The 12,058-nt window shown below is 36.5% G+C and overlaps 1 protein-coding gene across 1 annotated transcript in view; it reads left to right on the top strand.

Annotated features, from left to right (window-relative positions):
* The window catches only part of LCP2 (lymphocyte cytosolic protein 2), a 33,890-nt gene extending 22,084 nt beyond the window's left edge, over positions 1–11,806 (top strand). Inside the window, exons 11-21 of the mRNA XM_076350247.1 lie at positions 662–687; positions 779–798; positions 905–1,009; positions 1,927–1,957; positions 2,552–2,564; positions 3,606–3,726; positions 6,006–6,052; positions 6,907–7,010; positions 7,885–7,962; positions 9,047–9,202; positions 9,932–11,806. Coding sequence (XP_076206362.1) covers positions 662–687; positions 779–798; positions 905–1,009; positions 1,927–1,957; positions 2,552–2,564; positions 3,606–3,726; positions 6,006–6,052; positions 6,907–7,010; positions 7,885–7,962; positions 9,047–9,202; positions 9,932–10,054 — 824 coding nt within the window. The 3' untranslated portion in view covers positions 10,055–11,806. The remainder of the gene's footprint in view (positions 1–661; positions 688–778; positions 799–904; positions 1,010–1,926; positions 1,958–2,551; positions 2,565–3,605; positions 3,727–6,005; positions 6,053–6,906; positions 7,011–7,884; positions 7,963–9,046; positions 9,203–9,931) is intronic.
* The last annotated feature ends 252 nt before the right edge of the window (positions 11,807–12,058 follow it).

Genomic DNA, 12,058 nt, shown 5'->3' with positions numbered 1-12,058 from the left:
TATGAATAAATAATGTGAGCAGTACTTTTAAAGTGAGAGGAATTGGATCTAGAAAGTAGCAACCCTAGGTCAGGACTAGTTGAACGGACAGACATTATGAGATCCCTGTGCAAAAAAGGTTTGATGTAATACTTAAGTGAATGGACAAGGAAATACTTAGTAGATTAAAAGAGGAAATAACTTTTGCATACAAAGCTAACAAAACTCTGCATACGCTACTATATGTAATTTGGCACCCAGACCTAAAAGAATGCTGAGAACTGAAAATACATAGGAAAAAAAATAGCATTTGTTTCAGACCTGAAAACCGTATTTTACAAAGAATCTGAAGAGACTACTCTATGATTTTTATTACTTAAACACTTTCATCTGTTATATAATGGCATAAAAGTATCCAGTAATTCAAAGTTGAACCATAGAAAATATGATCGTAAAACATGCCACTTTTTGAAAATTTTTGCATTTTCCTTTTAAGAGATATTGCAATTTTGCCATCTCTTGCAAAGCCAAAATATTTTTCTGGCTTACATCTCAGGAGGCTGAGTGCTTCAGTCTGCAAAATTCACTTTCGATGATATGCAAAACTTGTTTGTTTCATAGAAAGTTTAATTAATTATCTTAAATTTCTTTTTTTCTAAATGTAAGCTTTTTTTATTTTCAGGAAGGAAGCCAGGCTTTCCTGAAAAAGTAAGGTCTTTTTTGTTTGGTGCTTATTGATGTTTTTCACCTATTTTGATATACTTACACATTCTGTTAACTATTCCTTGTTGTTTTACAGCCTCTGACTTCGCAGCTAAGGTAAGAGTTTCACCTCTGGAAATGAGACTCTCAGTGCCAGTATTACCCAGTTATTTCTTAGTAAGCAGCTTTCTGCCTTTATTTCATCATCTTGCTCCTGCTTTAGATCCCTGGGGGAACAGCTAGCAATGATGCCAAAACCTCCTGTCCCACCAAGTGACAGATATGAAAGAGGCAATCCATCTCCTCTAAGGAAGCAAACCCCTGTAAAGTAAGTGTTCATTTAATTGAAATTTAATAAAGGATAAATTAAATTTAACAAAAACATGGATAAGCAACACAGGATAGTATAATTTACTGCTACTGCATGACAGCAGTGTCTGCGGATATCAAAGTTTTGCTTTATGAATATGCATGGGATGTGCTGTAAGCTGCAGAAAAGTGTGAATGCAGAAAAGGCTGTCTCTCCAGTCATGTCTGAAACAGCCATGACTGTTTCATATAGGGCATGACTCACTTCCAAGTTGCACAAAGACATATACGATCCATGTTTTTTCCACCAGATCAAGTTCTTGCTCTAGGGAACATTCATTCATGAGTTCTATTGCTATATTTTTTAGGATAGCTTTACTTTCCTACCATTGATTTTACTAGCCTGCAAAACTCCCTCTTAATAACAAACAGCATTCTCTAGCAGAACTAGATCATTCTCTAGCATTTTCTAGATAACTTGTGGGCTGAACATTGTGACTGATCTTAAAAGAAAATAAGACAGTAATTGAGATCTGCTAATCAGCCAGGAAAATTTATCAGAGAAACAAAGACTGGAAGGCTTATCATGTGCTTCAGCAATGTTGCTAAGTACTATAAATGAGTTCAAGACTTGAAGTCTAATGTTTCATCATTGTAAAAACTTGTTTTAAGTTCTAATCTTATAATAAATTCATCAGACATTTTCCTTGTTGACAGAATCAAGATGGGCTAAGGACTAGCATAATGTCTTAGATTATGGCCGAAAATTAGAATCTTAGATATTTTTATGAGGGAAAAAAATGTTTCTGCATTCATTGGGTCTGTAAAACTTACTATAAACTCATGTCTTAGTTGAAAATATGGCCTAATGCACACAAAGTGAATGAGTAATATTCCACCTATGATTCATGTTTTGTTTCCTCTGTTTCATTTCAGGCAGGGTTGGCCACCACACAAAAAAAATGAAGTAAGTATAGTCTCAAAGCAAATATTTAAAGGTATAGGGACTGCAATAAAATGAAGTACCTGTATAAACTAATAATTCTGGAATCTTTCATAGCACATGGTTTCTTTTTAACCAGTTCTTCTATGTCAAGCTCAGTTTATTCCCTGAGTACTTTATCTTAGATAACAGATTTTTTTTATGACATGGGAGAATTGATTTTGCTTACACTAGGTTTTGGGTTTTGGGGTTTTTTTTTCAGCTTAAGCTGACCTAAGGATTTCACTTTCAGATAACTCAGAGCCTACACTTACTGAAGGGATGAGGAAAGTTTACATCTGCTGAGAGTTTCTGACTACTTTGGGTCAAGATCCATATGAGACATCTACCTCATGGCTTATTTGTAAATAATAGCTGCACCTTAATGAAAGAACTTTAAAAATTATTTGGTGTTGCATGAAGATAGAAACCCCAGCATTTTAGATGAAAGTGACAGTATAGATATTAGAGTCCTTGTGTACTCAAAATTCACCAACTTCCAGGGTTTTGTTTTGTAAAATATCCCTAAGAACTGTGCTATAATATGTTGCTAATTTTTATTTTCTTTTGGCTCCCCAGGAAGAAGAAGACAGTAAGTATTAAAGTCTGTCTTTGTCTTAGTTCTAAAAAAAAGAAATGATTGCAGAGTTGTTCCTTTAGAGCCATGTCAAAAAGTCAGGTGGTATCTTGACAGGTTGTAGAATGCTTATAAAGTACCTCATGCAGATTTATGTATCAAAGCCACAAAACACAGGAAATCAATAGCTAATAGCTTCCTTCAGTCAGCTGGTTACAAGACAGCAGGATTTCTTATTTTGAAGCACATTACATTTTAGAGATTTGTGATCTGCACGCAGCATCAAACAGCTGGGCATGTAAACCTGGTATTGTCCCAGTTTTCAACAAAACATTCAGCCAAACCCTGCTGGTACTAGTCTTCTGTGTAATGTTATTTACTCTAACAAACAGAAGCAGAATTTGTTTCATATAATAAGAGTATAAATTACTTCAGAATCCTGGTTCTTAAAATTAGGTTGGTAAAGTGATGCCATAACAGAAGCAGAACATTTGGCCCAGTCTCTACAAATTATCACTGCCTCTAAGACTCCATAAAGAATAGGGCTGTTTAAGCTGTGCAGAGCACAGTTAATCTGTTCCCCTTTCACCAGTAGTTGAGGTCTGAGGACACTGCAGAAAGAAGATGTTTTATTTTATGCTGCTTTTTATGATGATATGGGAGAAATCTCACAAAGGTATGAAGTTCAAAACAGTAACCTCAATTCCACTATTTAGAAGCAACGTAACAGAGAACAGATGGTTATGTACCACCTTCAGCTTTACTGCAGTTAAGGTATCTATCTGAATTGTGGCTTATCCAAAACAGAAGGTAGAAAACGTAAATGTTGCTCAAGCCTGTTCCAGTTTATTTTTAATTTTAATACTTAATTTTAAGTTCTCAGTTGACCATATGAGTTTACAATCTGTAACTAACATATCAAGGACTTTTTATAAAACAGTTTACTCCATTATGTTTATCTAATTAAACAGCAGTAATGTAACAGCATTTCTTCATTCTACCTCATTTAAGAATGTCTCACATAAGTTTTAAGTTTCCTTCTCTTCCTCTTCACAGCTGCACCCCAAAGACCAGTGCCACAGCTATCTTTGCCCCCATACAGCTCCAATACATTCCCATCCAAATCCGTCAAGCCTCCACCTAAGCCAGGATCCAACAGTATGCCTGGTCCAGAAAGGTTTGTTTCACGCATTATTGTGTCATTCCTTTTGAATCTCAATCTCTGCAATTTAGCAAATAATAGTATGTATGCGGCTACAGCATTCTCAGGCGAACGCAAGATAACTACTTGAAGCAGTCCATTATTTTTCAGGCTATACGCTTGCCTCCACTACATGCTAATTTGTGTCGTTCCCACTATCGAGGAGAATCCTTCATATAATTGAAGCTCTGTATTCAGTGAAGCAGATAGTGTACATCAGGCAACCAAGAAAAAAATGCAGATCTCTCAGTTTTATGTCAAGGAAGTATTTTAGGGCCTACATGGTACAATGCTTCCATTCTTGAGACATCTCTCCCATTGCCTGCAGGATCCATAGGAATGACAAGCCCTTTTGGAAAGGGATCATCTTCTCCTACAAAACTGTGCAGGATGTAGGTCAAAGAGGGGTTAAAAGGATTCTGCACACTCTAGGAGCCTAAGTGCTAGAGCTACAATGACTAATTGCTTCAAAACTAAAAAAACCCACAACCTTTGTTGTCTAGATTGAATCTGAAAGAATTTCATCACCCCCTTATTAAATTTCGTTCTAATGCTTAATAATTCCTATTTAAAATTGTGAACCTTGCTTCAACTATCATTTTTTCTAGCTTCAACTTCCAAATATTAGATTGTTATGTCTTCATTTGCTAGATAGAAGAGCCCTTAATTAAATTTTGATTTCTGATGTAGTGTGCAACAGACTTAGCCTTTGATGAGTTAGAGTGGGCTCCTTGAGTCTAAGTCTGAAGTACATTTTCTAATCTCTGGGTTTTTTTAATGGCTCTTTGATGAATTCCTCCCATTTACCATCATCCTCTGGAACTGCTGACACCCCAGTAGAACAAATATTGCAGTAGCAATAGCAAGGTCATATGCAAATATGAACTATTCCTATGATGAACACTTCTGCTTATATTCAAACAGCATTGCCAAATTTTGCTATAGCAGAGGCCCCAATTTGGCTGATTCTCTCCCATGAATCACAAGCCATGATAGGGTGTTTTTGTTCCGCAAACATAGTTAACATATTCATCCCAGAGCTCTTTGTACAGTTCATTTAAGCAGAAGAGAAATATGAACTGCAAAGGAAAAACGTGCAGGCAGTTTGTTCCCAATTAGGTGAAGTAATTAAAAAAAAAAAAAGAAAAATTGAAGATTGGGATTCTTCATTTTGAGAAGTTTTGGATGTGGATTCTGGGATCAGGCCATAAAAGGAAATTGTAGATTTTCTAACAAAAAGCATAAAAATGAACACAGGAGGGAAAGCATAGGCACATGGAAGTGTTATGGTGCTGTGGGTATGAGCTCTGTGCCACTGTCAGCTCATAGCTCACAGAATCACAGAATGGCTGAGGTTGGCAGGGACCTCTGGACATCATCTGGTCCAACCCCCCTGCTCAAGCAGGGTCACCTAGAGCAGGCTGCCCAACACAATGTCTAGACGGCTTTTGAATATCTCCAAGAACAGAGACTCCACAACCTTTCTTGGCAACCTGCTCCAGTGCTCAGTGGCCCTCACAGTAAAAAAGTGTTTCCTACTGTTCAGAGGGAACCTCCTGTGTTTCAGTTTGTGCCCACTGCCTCTGGTCCTGTCACTGGGCACCACTGAAAAAAGCCTGGCTCTCCCTTCAGGTATTTATATGCATTAATAAGATCCCTCCTGAGCCTTCTCTTTTCCAGGCTAAACAGTCCCAGTTCCCTCAGCCTTTCCTCATATGTGAGATGCTCCAATCCCTTATCATGTTAGTGGCCCTTCACTGGACTCTTTCCAGTAGCTCCACATCCGCAGTTGCAACATTAATGATGAGAAACTGCATTTTCATCAACAATGTTTTAGAAGCCACAAGAAAAATTACTCTATAAGTGGAACCTGCAGAAAGAAACATCTAGAAAGCTGTTGCCTGTGCTGCCTGCTTTAGGGCAATAAAGTAGCCATTCCCTGTGAAAACTCAACAAGCTGAAGTAGTTTTCTGCATTGATCCTGGTACAGAAGTCTTGGTGGCCCATTACTGATTCCCTCTGCCTTATTCCCATATACTCAGCTTCAAGTAAACTTAATGGTGGATCTACTGACATAAAAAGGAGGACAGAAAAACAAAAAGAAGAAAGAGAAGGCTATCCTCATCCTGCATAGGTCTCAAGAGGATCTCACATTCTGTAAAACAGGCACAAAGTCCAGATCAGTTCTTCAGAGCACAGAAATGTTGTATAGCAAAGTGTATTTATACTGACTACTTTTTTTTTTTTTTAAACAGTGCTAGAAACCTGTCTTCAAGTTCACTACCACCACGCTTACATCTAGGTTTGTATCCTGCATTCCTGCATTTTTTGGTCAAAAAATGACTGAAGGCTGAAAGGTGGTTTCAGTGCAGTTAATAGAATCTTTTTTTTCTATGGATGTTTCTGGTTGGACTGTGAACAGAAAACTATCAAGTTCCTGAAAGGCATCTTGTGTAACAGTCTGAATCCAAGATTATTTTTTCCCATGAAGTTTGGGCTTACTGCCTAGATAAACCATTGTCAAAACTTCATATAAGCATCTTTTTCAATGTAGCTAACACTACTGAGAGCTGAGCAACACTACCTGCAAGTCACTGTGGTATACTAATACTCTCAAAAAAGGGAGAAAACACTTTCCATGTGAAATATGCTGCATATTTATCTTGTAATAACAAGTAAAAAATAAAAGAAGCTTAGAAATCAATTGCTTTGCAAACAATTTTTTGCATATGGTAACGGCTGCCAATGTCTTACAGTGACTTTTTTTAGTTTCTGTGTGCTAAGAAGGCAAGGAGTGCAAAGAGACAACGTTACTTCTAACTGTCTCTAAAGAAACCGGAGATGCTCTCAACTGAGTAATTGTGGTACAGAAACTAAAAAAATGTAACCTCTATTTCAAGTTCATCTGATTCAGGGAAACCTGAACTGCAAAAGTTCAGTTAAAGTCCCTGTGCACCAAGGATGAATTTATGTAAAGAACCTGGTTCTCATACAGTAGCCTAAATCTGATTTCAAATCAATTCAAAATGTCTCAGTATCAGAGTGATATAAATCCTTCATGCCTCATAAAATCAAGATTGTACACCCTGTATGCACTCCACAGATGAAATTATTTTCCTGGTTTTAACATTTTTTTCTACTTTTATATCTTTGAAGGCAACAACAGCAGATCTCCTTCAAGAGGCACAGCTGACATAAGACCTCCATTGCCAATTCCTAGCAGACAGATTGTTCACCAAACAAATGTGGAGGAAGATGAGGTACAAAACATTACAAGTAGTAACCATAACTGCTAAACACAGCAAATTTTCTGATTTCGAGAGGGAACATTTTTCAAAGTTGTTTTTCTAGTTAGTAGTCACTGTAAGGATGTTAGCAGGTGCTTTCAGTTTCCTTTTCTGTGTCAAACTTTAGTGCCTTATTTTGTCTTCACTAAGAAAAACAACAATAGCAAAACCCCAGTAGAACAAAATAAGAAAAATACTTGTTTGCTGGATTACTTGTTTTGCACAATTGCCTTCAACTAGCATTACATATTCAGTTCTCCTTCCTTCCACAAAACCTTGGTGAGTAAAGAATTCATGCCCTTTAAGTGCATTTTTGTTTCACATTTCTTTAAATATGCAAGTTTAGAGCAAACCACTCCTGGTGATAACACTGCTGGGCAACCATACATGGTATGTTCACAGGAAGTCTGCATTATTGTCTCAGATGATAGTTTAAAAAGAAAAAATAAATTAAAATAATTTTTAAAAAACCCAGAGAAACGAAGGCAAAGGATGCTAGTGTCCCAGGCAGACAAAAGAGAAAATGTCACTTAAAATCTATCTTTCACTGAAAATATTTGGAAATATCTGTTTTCCTGGTTTACTTGCAGACATATTATAGCTAGGTTTGTAATATTTTCAAATTTATCAAAGTGAGCAAATAATTTTAAAATCATTTAGTGCCACTTACCATACAGTAATATATACTAGTATGATCCCTGAAGCTCATACCTTCACAGATTCTGCACATAAACCCAAATACCCCTCACATTCAAATTTCTCTCTACTTATTTGTATGTTGTTAACATCACAAGCTCATTCATTGACAGCTGACTTTCTCCTTTACCCTCTCTCACAAAAAACACAGGACTCACTAAATGATGAATGGTACGTTGCTTATGTTAGCCGGCCAGAAGCAGAAGCAGCTCTTCGAAAAATAAACAAGGTACTCTTTAAATCGTTGGTGATTGTCACCATCTCCTAGCTAGATGTCCTTGCAGTCGTATGGGAAGAGTGAAGGTAAATAACATGATAAGGTTATAGCCCCAATAGAGATACTTAGAGTGAAGGATTGCCTTGAATATCTTTACCCACATAAAAGTTACACATCTAGTCTAAACCAGCCATGAAGGCTGTTGTTCTCCATAGTCCAAGAGAACAGATTATGTGTCTCCAGAAAGCAGTTTCACCTCGCCTCTCTTAGAAAGAGCGACTTGTTCTCTGGAAATAGTTCTCTGTCACCAGTGAGGAATTTGTTGCAAATTCCAAGTTTTAGATAGCTTGAGTTAGATGAGATGAATCCCACCCTTTTCTAGGCCATATTTACCAGCAAAATGAAGTATAGATTCAAACAGATGAAACCCAGGCTTAACTGTGCATGTGGAGATAAACCAAATTGTATGCCATCACTGTGGGAAATCTGCTTACTCTGTGATGCTTCACAGCACATGCAATGAGCTGAAGATGACATGTACAGCATTTCAATGACTTGTACGAAGGTCCAGCTTATGAGACCACATTCAATGCCTTTAAGAAAGGGTGTTTCAATGGAAGACTTGTTAAAACAGATCTGAAATGAAGAAAAGCAGAGAGTGTGAGACAATATCACTGCCTTTACCAAAACTACACAGACACTATCATTATTTTAGGCTGTCTGTAAATAGATCCCATAGGAACCTTGATTGGCACTTACCAGAAATGAACTTCTCTTCTGGTTAAAGTGATGTGAGGTTTGGCCTTTGATATTTTGCTTCCTCCTTTGATGGAATCTCTCCCTCATAGAACACCATTCCTCCCTTCCCTAAAAATCTGCATTTGTATCAGACAGGAAAGTTTTATGTAGCAAATTGAAAGATAAAACATTTGAGAAATGACCTAAACTCTTTAATAGTGCCATTTCTCTTACCAGGAGGAAAGAGATTTCAGAAAGAAAAAACACATAAAAGCATGAATGCTCTAGTTAAGGTTGTTATGCTGATCAAACTCAGAAGTGATGTTTAGTTGTCATCTTTCATTTTTTCATCTTTCAGGATGGAACATTCTTGGTAAGAGACAGCTCAAGAAAAACTGCTACTCATCCATATGTACTGATGGTGTTGTACAGAAATAAAGTATACAACATCCAGATTCGTTATCAGGAGCAAAATCACATGTATTTGTTAGGAACCGGCTTAAAAGGAAAAGAGGTACTATGTGTTTTTCACACTACTTCCCTTCATCTTAATGTATCTCCTGTCTCATTCCTGTGTCAGGCTACTTAACCTGGCAGCTGTTTCACTCCAGTGGAATTCTGCTTATTGTCTTAGAGTCATTCCTGATAGAATATGTTACTGCTGGAAGTAAAATCAGATTCTCCTGTTTGCACTCAGGGAATGAAGGGATAGCCTTAGAATGCAGCTATTATTAGAAATCCATATACCTGGTTAGGGAATGTTTGTTTAGCACTAAGAGACCAGATAAGGGAAATATACAGATGAGAGCAAATCCATATCTGCCAACTTTACTGCTTTGCTCCCAGACTGTTGGTTTACTTACATAAGTAAGTAAACTTACGGCAGGCTGGTCAGCACATGTACTGCAGTTCTGATTGAGTCAGAAGTCTCTGAATTTACCAGTCAACTTTTTGAACTTTCAAGTGCGATCATCATGTCAAGCAGAATGACAACATCATGTATTAAACAGGCCAAGACTGCATAAATTAATTATACAACACTGCAGTAGGTCATATGCACACTAGATTAACAGTTATTGAGCTACAGATCATGGCAGGAATGAAAACAGCTGATCTGAGAGTATTTATTGGACCTTATAAGACTGTTAAATATTTAGAGTTTTAAAAAAACCCTTTTGGTTTTACTAATTACTAATAATTCTGACATTTTTGCCATAGCCTTCTCATTTTTTCCATCCCACAGGATTTTTCTTCTGTAGCAGATATCATTGATTACTTCCAAAGAACACCTCTTCTTCTGATTGATGGAAAAGACAGAGGTTCAAGAAACCAGTGCATGTTAAAATATGCTGCAGGACATATTTAAATGAGACCTTAATGAAGATCACATATACCATCAAAGCCTGCTGAAGTTTGTAAACTTCAGGATATTTCCTTTTTCAGCAAACTAAAATCATGAAGTCATTAAAAATCCTTTTAACTTTAAGGAAAAAAGACAATGTTATTTTTAAATTATACCTTAAATGCAGTACTCTATAAATCTGATTTTCCTACAATGTGTTTATTACTGTCTACTAACCATGCAGGACATGAGAATGTTTTTTCTTCCAACACATGTGTATCTTCTTGAAATGATTTCCACACAAAATTAGAGGACCCATGAAATAAATACCAATACAAGTCTCTGCTTTCATAGGGAAAAAAAAAAAGTAATCTATTTTTCAGATCAGAACTGCAGCAGCAATTATGTTATTTAAAGTGATACAGAGTAGACCCAAACTTTGTCAAAGTTGAGGAGTAGACAAAAGACGATAAAAGCCCAATTTTTTCCCACAATACACTTCCCAATAAATCTAACTATGGCCACTTCTGTGAAAAGACTGGGACTCTGACCTGGATCCTAAAGACACCTAGGTTTCAGTGACACCAAAAAAAACCCCCAACCCTGGATATGCAGCTGCCTGTCAAGACCTGTGTCTGTGTTATTCAGCTATGAAACTGTCTTTGTTCATAGTTTTATAGAAAAATAAAATACCTACAGATATCATGTTCTCTCTGCCATACTGATAATTCACTGGTGGCATGTCTTAGCCCACAAATTGGGATTATGTAGCCTAGGATCCTCTAACCTCATTCAGAAACAAGCTTTTCCCCCTTAACACAGACCTCTCTCTAGCTGCATCTTTCTGACTCTAAATTAAGCAACTACTTTTTTATAGGAGACACATCAACAAGATTATCATCATGTGATTCTTAATTGGCAGAACACACCCAAATCTCTTAGAAAGCAGACAGGCTAAACTTAGTTCCTCTTACACAACTGTTTTCTGTTTTTACTGTATTTTTTCAAGAAAACCAGTAACATTCTCAGTTCTAAAATATAAGTTGTAACTGAGGACCACTGAAGCATGCTGTATCAAGAGTTTTTCCCTCTCCTTTGTTAAGTGGGATTTATCCAACTCTGCCTCGGTTTTCTAGTCACTTTTGTTTTCTGACAAGACCTTGGTTTGATAATTATGTTAGACTTTGTCACGCTTTTTCTCCTTTAAAGCCATTTGTGTGTATATCACTTGAAATATTTGAACCAAAATTCAAGGCAGAAAAATATCTTCCATGTAATCTGTATAGCTTCTCAGAGAAGATAATTAGATTTCATAAACATTTTTACTTTAAATATATATGTTTTGTAAATGTTATCTTCCTTTCTAATATATTTAGCTAGAAGCTGGAATTCAAAGTTAGCGAATTTCATTTCCAGGCAACTATGAGTCAAAAAAAGGATTAAAAATAAAAATTTAAAAATTCTTTAGCTGTCAAAACCTGTTTCTAGCCCAATATTTTTTAAAAGCTCAGTACTAATCTTGTGAAAGAAAAGTCAGTTTCTTCCATATTACCACTGATTATGTGAGCTGGAGGTTGTAATTCTATTTCATTGCACTGCCTTGAAAAGTCTGACAACCCAGAAATACCTCCTATGGAATTGTGTTTTATTTGTCTTAAATCATCTCATTAGTGAAAGAGAAATAAAATGTAAACCAGCATAACAAATTATAACACTGCATATTTTTTTCAGCAGAGTAAATCTTAATTTGATTATTCAGATTTTGTATATCAATAAAAACACACCTCAACATTCAAACATGTCCACAAGTAAAGTATGATTGTAATGAACTACATGAAAATACTGGCTACTCAAATTTTGGGCCAAGAAGATTGCAGGACAGAGTATTTAGGCCACTAACTCTTTCTTTCTTTTGTAGCTAGGTGCATTAGAAAGTCAGTCCAGAAACTAGAATTAAAGTACTTTCGGTTTTCCAGAAGTAATCTGCTCTTTGGCCCGCTTCCTCAGCAACGTTTTTAGAATGAGGAA

The sequence above is a fragment of the Aptenodytes patagonicus genome, chromosome 12 (genome assembly GCF_965638725.1).
Source record: "Aptenodytes patagonicus chromosome 12, bAptPat1.pri.cur, whole genome shotgun sequence".
Lineage (NCBI taxonomy): Eukaryota > Metazoa > Chordata > Aves > Sphenisciformes > Spheniscidae > Aptenodytes > Aptenodytes patagonicus.
Note: the sequence above shows the minus strand (reverse complement) of the source record. Positions and strands in the feature narration are given on the sequence as shown.